Here is a 15,288-nt window from a genome sequence, read left to right as displayed (position 1 = left end):
AGTGGTGCTGTGGTGTTGAGTGGTGCTGTGGTGTTGAGTGGTGCTGTGGTGTTGAGTGGTGCTGTGGTGTTGAGTGGTGCTGTGGTGTTGAGTGGTGCTGTGGTAATGAGTGGTGCTGTGGTGTTGAGTGGTGCTGTGGTGTTGTGGTGTTGAGTGGTGTTGTGGCGTTGAGCAAAGATCAATACCTGAGGTGCCAGGAGATTCTCCGATGGGGCCACAAAATGCCTAATGCATGTAGCAGACAACAGAAGAACACCCAAAGCGTGAGGCCAGTTAATAAAAAGTAAGGAGGAGCGTGCAAAAAAATTGTGAATAATGTCCTTCAGTCAAGTGTACTAATGTAGAGCGTTCCCAGTCCACCAACCACAAAAAGCAGGTCCACGTCGAGATTGCCTTATCTGTACAGTGCAAATGAAAGTGACATCTAGCAGAGGGATGAGGCAGGCTGTGAGCAGAACAACAGAGATCCAGGGGCCATGGGGTAACCCTCCAGTCAGAAGCAGGCCCATGGCAACAAGATCCAAGAGTGCTAAAATGCCAGCCAATTTACGGACAGTTTAGGGCGTTGAAGAATAGCATCTGTCACTACCGGGCCGGCAGAGGCGATACAGCCCGGAACAGGACCTAAAGAGCAGAGAAGCACCTACCACATCAATCGGTGGCCGCAGCTAGGCCCACCCGGAAGGTAACAGCAGGCCTGGTGCCACGCCAACGCACGGCAGCCAAGGAGGCAGCTGACAGCCAGGAACAAGGATGCTGCCCAAGCACACCCACAACAGAAGGCCCAGGCCGCAGATGGCACACCCAGCGGCGGCCGCACATCCACTGTGCTGGGTGCACCAGAGAGGTGCCACTCCAGCAAAGATGGTCTGGGATCCAGCCCACACTCCTCAAGAGCAGGGCGGCCTGGGGCTTCACGCATACAGTGGTGTCCCCTGACGTAGGTCCTTAACCGCACAGGAGGCAGGGCGTGACGCATGGCACCGGAGAGATTGGGTGATCTCGGCCTCATATTTGCCCGCGGGCCTCTGTCGCTGTGAGGCCTCTGAGGCTATGCCAGGCTGCAGAGGCCGCCAGTCACTGTAGCAGCAGCCAACGAGTACGAACCCCACCCAAAGTCGGACTCAGGGGGCTCAAGTCCTCGGGGGCAACGTCAAGTCGATCACTCAGGGCAGAAGTCAATGATGGAAGTGATTTATCAAGTAATAAAGGCTGCCGCCGCCAGAGCCTCACAAGATAGCAGCCATCTTGCGGCGGTCGTGGCCATGCCCCTGCGACCTTTATATCCGATGATAAAGCAATAACCCATGGGTGATGGTACAACTAGAGAAAAACAAAAACATTTCAAACAAAAATCCACTGACTTTCTGAAGTAATCAGAAATAACTACTCCTGTGAGCGTGGCACAGAACTTTAAAAGATGGATTGGCTACCTCAGTACAGCTGGAATGTGTGTGGGAGGCACAGGAGGTACTGGCAGCATCAACTGTGTATTGTGATATCTAGAATTTGTCTCTCACCTTGATCCTACAAATGGTGGTGTGCTATGTCCACAAGCACCAACAGATTCATAGTGACCCTTAATCCATTTAGTAAGAACAACAATGGCAAAATGAGACATGGACTGTGCTAGTCTCACGGGAAAATCCTTCTGGTAGTGTTTCACTGGTTAGGGGTATGATCTTATATGATGGCACCTTGCAAACATGCCACTATGATTCATGTTCAGTTGTATGCCTACCAGGTGTCATTACACAAGTTGCCAGTAGAAACTGGTGCTCAGCAATTTAGATGCTGTTCAGGGCCGAAATGTACGTAATATAGTAAACGATTGACTAGAAATACAAATACAAAAATATGTTGGCACAAATCGCCCAGTTGAATTCTTTTAAACAATAATACATAAAGTGCATAATCTGCCTTCTCTCTGAAGCACTGGAATCCATCCACCCTTTTTTTCTTTTACTTGAGATACTGAGGATGTCCTTAAAAGTAGTTTACAGTGGAGCAAGGCCCTTACAGGGACACTAGAAATGCTCAAGTTATGATTTATCACAGTTTAGTGAAGAACATCACGAGAACAGTCTTTGGCTGATTAAGGTTACCCCCTAATAATGCAAAACAACTTTTTATAATTAAAGCATCTTGAAATGTTAACAATAAACAAAAATATCTTCTCACCACGTGGGGTTTTCCTTTTGATTTCACAGCAACAGGTGGGGTTTTCGGACGTACCGTTTCTATAATAATCAAAAAAAGTGGGTGGGTGAATAGGAAGACGGTGGACCACGGTTCCTCTTTAAAGCAAACATTATTAGTTTCCCCACTTCAGAAACTTCGACTAACTACGCCCATTTCTAAAAATAAAATATTTCAAACTTTGGCCTTTCATAAAAAATGTTAAAAGCATACCTTTGGGAACGTTTACAAGGCTAAACAAACCTGGCACTGCTTATTTCAGAACTATCATTCCTCATATTAAGACAGGACACATTGTAATTTCCATGATCAGAAATACTACACCCTTGCTCTTGTATGGTAACATCCTCTTCCTTATTAATGCTACTGAGAGAAACTCTATGCTCTCCTAAATACTGACACATTTTTTGGATGCATCAGCGATGTTCACTTAAAAATGTGTTGTAGGTTGTGATACCTTTCATTTGAAATGAAACAACACAACAAAAACATGCAAAGCTTCGCGGAATCACACAGGTATATTGCACGTTTGTAGTGACCATTACAAATGAGGAGTCATACTCCAATATTAAGGAAATCACTCTGAAACACAAGTGTTTTACGCCGCAGTCATTCATCAAGGGTGCTTTGAGGGCATGGCCATAACAGCTGAAACAAATAAGCAGTCATCAAAAAAATATATACTAGCCTCGGACAGGATAATTTCTAGCTGATTTACACAGTGAATTCTATAACTTATTTTTTTTTTCTTTATTTTTGAAGCTTATCAAAGACAGAACGCAGACATGAGAAAACAAAACTGGGTATGAGCCGCATTTAGAGCACTACAGCAAGCACATAGAAAATAAAAGATAAACAGATATGATATCAAAAGGCACATGGGGTACAACAAAGAGCAAAGACTGGAGGCCATAAGTAGAGGGGAGTATGGGACGGAGGAGGCTCCGAACAAGTGTCATCTGGCAGTATGGAGGATCTCAGGTCATGCCAATGTGGTATATACAGGATGAGTTTCAGTTAATATCATATCGACAAACATCAGTATCCAAAGTGAGCAGATAATCATGTAATGGTTGCCAAATATTTTAAGGTCAAGAGGTTGAAGCGTAGCACAGATGTTGCTGGTGTTATCACAAATGGCCATATCCTTCAGATACTCATCTGTGGTGGGGCAGCGACTTCTGCCCCAACAGATGGCAATAGGAAATTCAGCCAGCATTAGCACCCTAGCAGCAAAACGTTGGTAAGGGGAAGAGTGAGGCATAACGTAACCCAGCAGGGCCATTAAGGGGTCAGCCTCCAACTGGAGTTCAATTATGGTGGAAATCAAAGCCAGAATTTGGAGCCAATAGGACTGAATGTGTGGGCAGTTCCACTCAAGATGTAGGAAATCAGCATTGGGAGAACTGCACTTCGGGCAGTGATGGGACCCAATACGATCGATTTTGGCAAGGCCCGGAGGGGTGGTATAGGCACGATTAAGGGATTTATAATATAGGAGCTCACGTCTATGATTGTCAGAGAGAAGTTTAATTTGCGCACAGCAGTAGTGCCAAGTGTGGTCAGAGAGGGGACTACCTACCCAGGTTGTTTTGCCATGCTGAGAGAGCCTGAACCACACTTCGTGTTAGAGCTAAGCAAGCATGATAAAGCCTGGCGACCATGCAGGACCTCTCGTGGCAGTGATTATAAGACTCAGCGGGGGAATTCGTAGGGTGCCACTGGATACGAGGGAACACGGACACGCAATGTATTCTGTAAGTGGAGAGTATAAAATGGTCCATGGATTGGGAGATCACAGAAGCAGTAAGTGTGCTGTGTGTGTTATGACATGCCCATCTGGGATAAGATCACCCAGTGTATGCAGGGATGGACTCTGCAGGGAGCGTTGAACAAGTTTATCCTGGGTTAAGGGAGTCACGGATTATGAATAAGAGGTAATGGTGGGGAGTAGAGTAATCTACCTCCCAAATATCAACGGAGTTTTGCCAAGGTCCAACTTGTAGTAGGCAACGTCTGAATATCTGCAGGACCTCTTGGGAGGCCTAGTGGTAGGTTAGAGGAGAGTGGGGGCCCTCTGGCCTGATCTATTTCCGGCGTCAAGTACATTATCGGGCATCAGAGCGGTACCAGCAATGTGAAAAATGTCTCTGGCAACCAGGAAGTACCATTGGAGATCCAGTACCCCAAAGCCACCTCAGTCTTCTTACCGGAGCATATGGGTCCCACTTGATCCTAGGATGACGGATAGGAGGAGAAGTAGGAGACTCTGTAATGTGGAGAAAAACTATTAGTCAGGGGGGTCAAGATTTTGGTGAACAGGTAAAGAAATCCAGGGACAACCACCATGTTTAGAATGGCTATACGCACTGCCACTGATAGTGTTAACTTTATTCATTGCTCTATTTGTGTGGTAAGCTTGTTGATCGCTTGGCCATAGTTTAATCGAATCACCATTTCTTTTAGGTTGTGTAAAATAATAAAGATATATTTGGTGGTGTCATCAAACCAGGTAAGGGCATATTCCAGGGGATGTGTGTCGTGGCAGCCGTGAGTGGAAAGCATTCAGACTTACTCCAATTTATAGAAAAAAAAACCCAGAGTATCACCCGAAATGTAAGGAGAAAGATTAGAGATGGGGTCATGGACAAACAGCAGAATGTCATTCACAAACAGAGAGATCAGGAGGGGTCCGTGCCGGAACCGCAGACCACGGTTGAAGTGCCTCTCTTGCAGATACCGGACAAGCCGGTTCAGGGAGATTATAAATAGCAAAGTTGAGGAAGGCAGCCCTGACGGGTCCCACGTGACATTGAGAACAGAGCAGTTATCGAATCATAAATGCGTAGACGGGCCACGGATTTAGATTACAGTAGCATGATAAGGTCCAGAAACCCTTCGCAGGAGACCCAATTTGAGTAAGAGCCCACTGGAGCGAGTCGAATGCTTTTTCGAAAAGGGTGACTGCCGTGGGGATATCCAGAGAGATTTGGTTCAGCACAGCAAAAATGGTCCAAAGATTGAGTGTGGTGGAGCGATGTGGTACAACGCCAATTTGAACCGGCGATACAATTTGCTTCCTTAAGTGCTCCAGGCGTGTTGCAATTATTTTGACATGGATTATATTAGCATTATTAAGAAGGGTAAGGTGTCTGTAAGACGTACAGAGATGGGGAGCATAGTCTTCAAGGAGAAAGGGGCCAGCAAGAGTTTTTAGGACTTATAAAAGCTGCACATTAGGCCATCCGGACCAGGAGCCCTGGAGCCATGAGAAAGTCTATTACCTGGATGATATATTCGCAGGTTATAGAGGCAGCCAGAAATTGCTGCTGTCCCTCTGTCAGCCAGACCATTGCAATCTCCGAAAGGAAGTCCTCGATTCCAGACGCATCTACAGTTGCACCCAAGGTATAGAGCTGCTGGTAATATCGCAAAAAACAACTTGGTGATACGGTTGTTGTCAACAGCCATGTCGCCCTCAGCCATCAGGAGCTCAACAATAGGATTACCATGTGGATCGGGGCACAATAGGCACACCCGTGTGTGCCCTGGTTGCTCCCCCTCACCATACCTGCATACCATGGCACATACCTCCAAATTAGACACCTCCCACACACCGAGTTCCTTAAACTCTTCCAACAGGAGCAACTGGTGGTGAAGGAGGCCAGCATTGCTTCGCATCACTGACTCACGGTCTATAGTGAGCAAGAGTGGCGCAGCGGCCAGGGCGACTGACGCTGGAATCTGGGGTTCACGGTTCGATCCCCGGCACCGGTGGCAGGTTAGCCCAGTACCATGTGACTCTAGGCAATAGCTCGCTTAATCTTCCCGAGGGCCCCCAGCACAGGGACACCTCTTCGGAGGTAGCTGTGCGCTTTACAAATACTGGTATTTCATTTTCAATGAGGTCTGGATCATGGCTAATGGTTCCAAGTATCCCAGCGTGTATGGCGATGCAGACACTGCAGATATAAACCTCAAATGCCTCCCAAAGGGTAGCCTGTTCATCAACTGAACAGACGTTAAGAGTAAAGTATTCCAGTATGGAATTGCAGAATTCCAAGTGAAAAACCACGTTGAGAAGGGCATTGGCAGGATATCTCCATTGCCGAGGCATCCCTCCCTCGTACGGGATCTGCAAAACCATCCGGACAGGTGCAAGATCAGACAATGTGCGGGGTAGGTGGGCTATATCCATCATCCAGGCGATGGCTGGTGGCCCAGCGATCTGTGGGCCCTCTCAACCACGAAGTTGTTGGTGAAGTCTTGCCGGGTGAAAAGTTTGCTAAGCAGGCTCTCAAAAAAGGTATCAGGATGACCTATGTTCGTAGATTCGACGACCCCCATGATCTGAAGTTTATTACAGCGTGAGGGCGCTTCAAAGTCTTCATTCTGAGAAGCCGTTAGCTTAAGCAATTTCTCAGCCCTCTCCAGCTGATTCATCACAGTAGTGTCATCTTCAATTTCAGAAATCTGGCATCCAGCCGGGCAGCACAACAATGTAAGTGCTCTCCCATACAATCCAGGCGACTAGTAAGGCTGTTGAAACGGGCATAGATGGATCTGAAACCAGCTATAAGTTCAGACAGGATTGTTGCCGCACCACCTAGGGGAGCCATCTACATGTCCACAGGTGAGGCTTCCTCGGAGTCTGAAGGGAGATGCTGGTGACCTGGCGTCTTGGGTTGCTCAAATTAGAGTTTCCTCTGCCTTGGGTCACCACAACCCACGACTAGAACGGAGAGTGGGCCTGTAGTCACTATAGGTGCAGCAGGCCAAGCTGTGAAGCGAAAGGCAAAGTAGCATAGAGTTGGATTGGCAGGTAAGAAGGCGTTAGGCTGTGGATCAGCCCCAAGTAGCGATCATAGCAGCAGGCTCATCGAAGTGCATCTTGTGAGTAAAGTCCTGTGTCATGGGTGGGAGGGTGCAGGGGCCACTTGGACTTACATGGCAGTAGGGGACAAGGCGTCAATGTCACTGCGGTGCTGGAAAGTCAGGGTATTGGTCAAAGAGCACAACAGAGCACCGCAATAAAAACCCCAGCAAGGCAGAAGGGGCCCCACTGAGACTTGGATGGTGGATGCAGCAGGCGTCCAGTAGCCACTGGATGGACACGAGAAAAGTAGCATGCCGATGCAGCAAGGAGCTTACATTTGTAGGAGATGCATGTATGCAGTCCTCGTGGACAAAGAGGGTACCCCCGTCAGGCTAATGTCTACGATCAGGGTGGCGGAAGACAATGAAGCAAGCCAGCAGCCCAGGTTGCAAGGTAGTCAGTGCTGTCGGGACCTGCGACCAGACCCAGAGCAGGTCCCGACCCAGAATGCCGCACCTCAATGGCTCATACAGGATTGGAATGGGGTAGCAAAAAAGAAGAGTCAGGTCCTGGCAGGGCGCGCGAGCAGCCCAGCGGGGCTCTGTAGCCCCAAGGCCTCAGGCTCACAAACGGCCCTTGTCGCTGTGGGGCCTCCAAGAGACATGCTCGGCCCCAGCGGCCCACCAATCAGCAGTTAGGCTTCAATCGAGTGACCAGCGAGCGGTTTCATCACTCCAAATCTGGGTGCATCACCGAGCATTGCGGCGGTCGTCAGATGGGGCGGATATTGTGCAAAAACCGACGTAGGTGGGCTGGAAGGCCCACCCCAATGTAAATTCAACAACTTAAAGCTAGGTAATTTGTTACCAAGGATCACATTAAAATGAAAGAGCTCCTGGAGGATAACACACTGACAAGGACATTTTATAAAGTAAATTAATGTCTCACGAGTGAGATACAAAAAGAATTAAAACCAACACAAAAAGAAACAACTTCGCTGTTTCTGTTGTTTTATCGTATACAACCGAGCAACATCTCTGCTGAGCAGCATCTATGCAGAGGTTGGTAGAAAGAATCTTTAAAAAACAAGCGCAAATCTCTACAAACAGTTTATTAGCGAATATGGTTAATGCCGCCTAGGGGGCACTGTTAATGTACTAGGAACAGATCTCAACTGTGACTTTATTGAAATGGATTCTCCTGGTCTCATGCTGTGTGTCTTGCCCTACCCCGGTGCTAGTTTCTTTCTGCATGCCATGTCAGTGTTGTTGTAAAAAGTTTACCCTGGACACAAGTACAAACCCTTACAGGTACCACTGGATGCCGCATGTGTTGCTCTGCAAGTCCATTTTGGCCATTGGAGCAACAGTGTGTGTGTGTGTGTGTATGCCTATCTCAGTGTCTGCCAGTATGCGAGAGAAGGGGTCAATCACTCTTCCTCTATCTGGTCCTCTGCTGGCGCAGCAGCCTGTCCAATATTTACGCCACACAGCAACACAAAACTCTTGTTTCATTGACCTTCCCCCTCAAAGTCCAATTGTAAACCACAAAATCATAAGTCAGGGGTCAATAAAGTACCTGGTAACTCATTCTCCTGTTTGGATCCATTCTTAGCGTCCTTCTCCACAGCATGCTGCTGAGCTGCTAGTGCAGTGAGCTGTGCTGACTGCCTGATGAGGGAAACTCGATAAAAGTAATTTCTCCAGAATACATCTTCTTTGACACTACAGGGGGAATTATAAAGTGTTATAACACTATGTAATCGGAGAAATCTATATTATCAAAAATATAAGGACACTTAGACATTGCAATACTATTTTCGCACACACAGGGTCTGAACCAAATAGGGAGTAAAGCTGATCTGGGGACTCTTAGGGTCCTCATTCATGCTTGAACACATTATTTGCTGCCCCTTACTCATCCTACACACCTTCCACTTTTCATTTCAATTACTAATCCTCCTATCACTAGGTGCCAGATCTCCCTCGCGCCGATTGGCCGGCTGGGAGATGGCACTGAACAAGACAAAGTTCAGATTTTCTACAATTGTTTTACCCAAAACATGATGGTCTGCTTTAGTTGTCCTCACAAAGGAACATTTCATGCTCTAGTCTTGGCCCACATCTGGGTCCCACTAGTTATTTTGAGAGTGGTATTATAAGGTGAGTATATGTTCTATGGGATTGAGATGAAATACACGCATAAGGCACCATGGAATGTTTTTGATTGGGGGCAGTGGGACCATTCCATGGGTGACTGTGCAGAAATTGGGCTCTGGTTCAGGGGGTATTTAGGAGAACCAATAAACCATCAGCATTTTTGAAGACCAATGTTACAGGTAATCCACATTGGAGTGACTTTCATGAATGCCAATATGTTTTATTACCCAGAATCCCCTTTAAGGGTCAAACTACGGGTAGAAAAATCATAAATCTTAAATTTTCTATAAAATAAAATTGCAGGACTTTAGACAAGTGGCGCAATCCTACCACTGAAAGATCACACACATGTGGGTGAGCATTTTGCATGGGACAGTAATAGGACAAAAACTTTTGGCCCCGAGAAGACCACATTCACACTATACTGACTTCACAGAGTCTCATAACTGGCATGCTTCTTTCAGTTATGACAGGCCCATCTACACATGTGAGCCACTGTTTTTAACGCTCCGTCCATCATCCCCTTTTGTATTGCTTTGTTCGCCCTAAGTTGGCAGGGTATGCTCAGACGTGAGTCCCTTGCTCACTTTGCCACTGGATTCAAGCTAGCCTGGCTGATGACGGCTGAAATCCCAGAAACCGGTCCCAGGATGCTTGTTTCCGGTCCAGGGAAGACATGCCTTTGGCAGTTCGGGCTGCACTGTTCCCATGAGTCACAGGATCAGACTGATTTGCATATGGCCATGTCTGAACTGAAGTGGCAGAGTGAGCTAAAGAATGGTGATGGATTAAACCCAGATCAGTTGACCGGGGGTGAGTGTTTGATTCGCTCAAACGTTCCGTCCATCATCCCCTTTTGTATCGCTTTGTTCGCCCTAAATTGGCAGGGTATGCTCAGACGTGAGTCCCTTGCTCACTTTGCCACTGGATTCAAGCTAGCCTGGCTGATGATGGCTGAAATGCCAGAAACCGGTCCCAGGATGCTTATTTCCGGTCCAGGGAAGACATGCCTTTGGCAGTTCGGGCTGGACTGTTCCCATGAGGCACAGGGTCAGACTGATTTGCATATGGCCATGTCTGAACTGAGGTGGCGGAGTGAGCTAAAGAATGGTGATGGATTAAACCCAGACCAGTTGACTGGGGGTGTTTGATTTGCTCAAACGCTCCGTCCATCATCCCCTTTTGTATCACTGTTTTTATGGGCAGCAGGGTAGGACTGCTGAGTGGTTACAGAAATGTGTGGATTTCGTTTAAACCAATGTTTGACCTGTATATGAAACTCTGGTTAAGAAAATGTGGTGACATCCTCGCAAGCCACACCGACCATGACTCGTCCAAGAGCCTAATGTTAGTATGTTTGCTTAGATGCTAGATAACCCAAAGCGCAGACATGAGTGTTTGTCAACCAGCAAGGAGAGGAACATTTCTAGATTTTTTCTTAGGTGTAGCAAAAAAAAAACAGCATCTGGCACCTCGTTGGGGGCAGATGTTTGTGTCTGTGCCACTTTCTTAGGCTAAGAAATAAATCTAAAGTGTCTGGCTCCATGCAGGCGTGAAGAAGTGTGTGTCTGATAAAAGGATCTGAATAGCTCAATTGAAGCGATATAGTGTTGTGTAGTTCCCACTAATCTGTAGGATGTGCGCGTTTGTGGACAACACACTTTGGGTGAGGTGCTTAAGAGTGATTCCATGCACTCCCATAGTATATGTTGGCCTAGAGACCAGCTAGCTAATAGTGCCATCATAAGCCTCTCTAACTCAAACAGGGAGCGAATGGCTTCTGGCAACCACTGAACATGACAACCCTGACCCCTCAGGGATCGTGGTAACAGATCTAGAACCTTTTCGCTCAGTCACTAGTGCACCCTTGTTCGAAGAGAAGTATACAGAGAATACACAATGGAATGTTTTCAATATATTTATTGAACCAACGTTATTCTTTTATAGAATACATGAGCTGCGATAATCAGTAGACAGAAGCAGATAAAAGTGAATACAAGCACTAAAAGAGAAAATATCAGATATAGTTCCACCATGGTGCATAAACGGTGTATACATGCAGGCATATAATACAAGGTAGTAATCTGGAGTACTCCTACTATGCAATCCCTACTCTGTGTATGTCTAGAGTGTACGTAGGCGTGGAACCAAGAATTCCCCCACTGGATGATCCAACCCCATTACCTGGGGGGACAGAATGTAGGACCCCGCCTTGGTCACAAACTGGACACCCCTCCCGGAGATGTTAGGCAGCTGCTTGGCGAAGCCTCAGCATGCAGGGACCCCTCAATGTCAGTGTCTCCTTTGCTAACTCCCGAAAATACTTCTTTATTTAAAATAAAAAGCATCCTGGCGATGTATACGCAGATTAGCACTGTTATGGATAGACAGATAACCCTGTTGCCCCACGGATGAAGATAGAACGACATTTGGACATTGTGCCCAAAAGGCCATGTACTCAGTGTTCTAGGCATCATGATAATGTTGAGCAAAGCCAGATGCGTAAGCAATGTAGTTTAAGGGAAACTAATCCAACATTGCCACACACGCAAGTATGTACAAAAGCTCACAGCAAAAGTGTTATCGTGCAGAAAGAAAAATATTTAGGAAAATGTACATTCTAGCTTCATGGGCCTAACTCCGGCACATAACAATTGCATATATGGTCAGAAGACACACTGACTCATATGCCCTTTGGAAAACACCCAGGATGACTGCATTCCCTCAGATTCTATGCCAGGACCGGAGGCTCAGATTATGCTGAACTCTTTCATTTATTCCGCTCAGAAGCCTTAAACAACACATTTTTATTTGAAGACTACAAATCCCATGAGTGTTTGCAATAAATCAACAGCTAGCCCCATATAAACAACATAACAGCACTTCCTCTTTCTTCGATGCTTAGCAGCCAGATAAGCGCTTTTCCATAACCTTGCTTATTGTTTTTTAACCCCACTGTGCGTCTTGTTAATGTGGGCCTTATTACTATCCTATTTGCACTGTGTTACCATTTTATTTGTGTCTTTTAATAGTAGTTAGTGGTTGCTGTGCACTTACCTGGTCCTAGGGGTCCTCGAGGCCTTCATACGGAAAGCAACCCTTCAGAGTACCAGGCTTTCCCAGTAGATGCGACACATCTTTCTGGGTTGGAGGAAGACAGTGGGGCAGTATTCTCAGATAGGCGCGGCCCCCTCAGAAACTGACAAGCTTTGCGGCATCAAGCCGAGTGTAGCAAGTTTCGTATCAACAAGACGCGAAGTGTAATAACAGCCCCATAAGGGGGCGTGGAGGTTATGTGTCTCTCGATAGGAGGCACGCCCCTCCCTAGCATTCCTTGCCTTCCTCGGTGCACGCTGCGACATTCCTGACAGTTTCCGCTTCCGCTTTTTGGACGGGGCTGTCATATAAGTAAGCGCGCTGGAGGCAACAAGGACTACATCCCTAACTAATTCCCCAACAATTGAATTGCTCCAGATAAGCGGTTGGCCCGCTGAGGGTTTCTTCAACCCAAGACCAGTGTATTTAGAGGCAGAATACAGTCTAAGTGAACAATAAGCATTGGCTAGTGCAAATGCAACAGGCGTGGGCTAGGGAGTTTTTAAATCAGTGTTTTTGCCCTGAATTCCTCCAACACTGACCTCTAGCTTTCACCCGATTAGCCATGGCAGATAAGTTTGAGGCCTACTGGGAGTCTGTGGAGGAGGAGCATACGCTGCTCCCCATCCATGAGGAGTTAGTGGATGCCATAAATGCATCACTACAGAGGGTGGTCTCATCAGCTGTAGAACCTCTGATCCGGCAAACTAATGAATTAACAGTGGGCACAGTGTTTTACCTTTAACCGGGGAAGGCAGGAGGCTTGAGCCTCCAGCTGCTGCAAAGGGGGCCCCTAAGGGCAAGGCCAGACCAAAATGTGAATGTTCGAGCTACCTCATCTGATACCTATAAGAGACTGCGCCAGGCCTTCCTAAAAGAGCACCTAGACACACAGGATGATTCCCAGCTGGGTTATAGCCCTGAGGAAGATTCCTGCCCATTAGGCAGCAGATGGCAATACCGGGTAGGACTCAGATACCCCTGATGGGGATTCGTTTTAGGAACTATTCCAGAGTAGATCCTGGTGACCAGAGGGTGGCGTCATGAAACCCAGGCTGAAGGATTCTGATGACCAAGACTCTCCAAGGATAACAGGCATGCTGAACCCAAAAGAGTTTTATCGTTCCTGTTCCTGGGAACCGGGTCCCAGCGCCGAAAGTAGCACGCTATGTGGAAAGCCACATCAGAATACCAATGGACCAGGAGGTCCATGGTCACCAGAGAGCGGAATGCCCCAGGCCTTCTCTGGCCAATAAGGTGGCAAGTACCCCAGACATCAATGCCAGAATGGAGACATACATCACCAAGTTTGTAAAATACCCTAAGAAGGGCCCGGGCCGTTCCTGTCAGGCTAAGGTTTTTGATGTGTTGGGGCCACTGACTAAAATACTAGATATGGTGAAAGATGCCGGGGAGTCAGGCCATATGATTGATCCCTCGATTCTCTCAGGATGAGCTCAGTGGGCCTCATGTTTCTTAGGTAATGCGAGCTGACCATTATCGGCGGAGCGTTGCCACTCCTTGTTGATCAAAATTAAGCCCAGATTAGGAGAACCGGCCACCATTGAAGCCGGCCTGGTGCCAAATTGGGGTCTCTTAGGAGAGCATTTCATCAAGGAGTGGTCACACTTTGTCAATACCTTTTCATTTAAGGATTTCTGGACCAGGCTCAACAGTCTATCAGGAAGGTCTTCAGCCAGCAAATTTTTGGAGTGTTCGGAAGAGGTAAGGGGCGCTCCTCCAACCACTTGTATAACTCCAACCCCCATAAGTTTCAAACGAGGTGCTCTATCCAGTGGCATGACCACAAGAAATTGGGAGGGTTCAGCCCCTTGAGAGGTCGTGGCAGAAAAGCAAACTCCTATGGAGTCAGCAATGTGCCAAGTGGCACCATCTGGAAGATTATATCCCTTTTTCCCTATCAGGGTGGGGATAGATTACAATGGTTCAGCCACAAATAGGTGTCCATAACAGGGGAAGCATGGGTGCTTCCCACCTTGAGGGGATTTCACATAGAATTCCACGGTACACCACAACAACACTCCTGAACCTGTCCAGTAGTCTTCTTACAAGAAAGAACACAGATGGTAAACAGAGCGATGAGAGACCTTCTTGAGAAAGGCGCCATTACATAGTCGGTGTTTCACCCCAGGGGATCCTTAGCAATATTTTTCTGGTCGAGAAAGAACAAGGAGTTCAGACCAGTCATAAATCTTCGAGATTTCAATCGATGGGTGGTATACCATCATTTCAAAATGGAGGGCATCCATCCCCTAAGAGATGTCCTGTCGCCGACTGGTTGGTACGGCTCGATCTGAAGAACACCTACCTCACCATCCAGATACCACAATTCGATTGGGACTGCCAGATTTTCGAAATCACTTCCCTGCCGCCTTGGTGCTTCACCGAGGTGTTGAGGCCGGTTATGGAATGGCTACTGGTGCAGGGTGTGCAGCTAACAGTATACCTGGATGACATCCTTCTGATGCACCAGGGAAAACCCGCTTTACTCTCTCATGCTATTGACTCACCAGGAGTAGAGCAAAACCTTGCTGAGAAAGAAGTTTTCCCTATTGCATCTGACCCGTAATGTGGGCCTTTTGTCCTCTTTGATCCAAGCAATCTTTTAAGGCCCAATGCAGTACCGGGCCCTCCAACACCTGAAGCCGCAACACCTAAGGAGGGGCCTGACGAACACAAAAAAAAAAGTTTTTTCCTCAGAAGCTCGAACGGAACTTTGGGGTGGCTCAAGCATATGTAGGCCTGGAACTGAAAATTGTCCTGTGCCATGTTGTTGAAGGTGGACAACATTTCAGCGGTGAAATATATTAATCGCCTAGCAGGCACAAGATCCAAGGTAATGGCAGATTTGGCCAGGGACTTTTGGAATTATTGCCTGGATCACAAGTTCTCAGTGATGGTAGAATATCTGCCGGGGAAACTCAATCAGCCTGCAGACTGGCAGTCCAGACACCTAATGGATTGCAGCACCTGGAAGCTGGATCCCTCTCTATTTCA

The 15,288-nt window shown here is 47.2% G+C and overlaps 1 protein-coding gene across 2 annotated transcripts in view; it reads right to left on the bottom strand.

The window, feature by feature from the left end:
- Positions 1-15,288, bottom strand: part of SYAP1 (synapse associated protein 1) — a 202,623-nt gene that overhangs the window by 41,630 nt on the left and 145,705 nt on the right. For both annotated transcript variants that reach the window (XM_078657670.1, XM_078657671.1), the window contains exons 6-7: positions 8,594-8,739; positions 2,182-2,240 (exon numbers count right to left, since the gene is read on the bottom strand). In XM_078657670.1, the coding sequence (XP_078513796.1) occupies positions 2,182-2,240; positions 8,594-8,739 (205 nt within the window). The remainder of the gene's footprint in view (positions 1-2,181; positions 2,241-8,593; positions 8,740-15,288) is intronic.

Source organism: Lissotriton helveticus, chromosome 8 (genome assembly GCF_964261635.1).
Source record: "Lissotriton helveticus chromosome 8, aLisHel1.1, whole genome shotgun sequence".
Classification (NCBI taxonomy): Eukaryota; Metazoa; Chordata; class Amphibia; order Caudata; family Salamandridae; genus Lissotriton; species Lissotriton helveticus.
The sequence above is the reverse complement of the archived record's forward strand: the minus strand, read 5'-3'. Positions and strand labels throughout refer to the sequence as shown.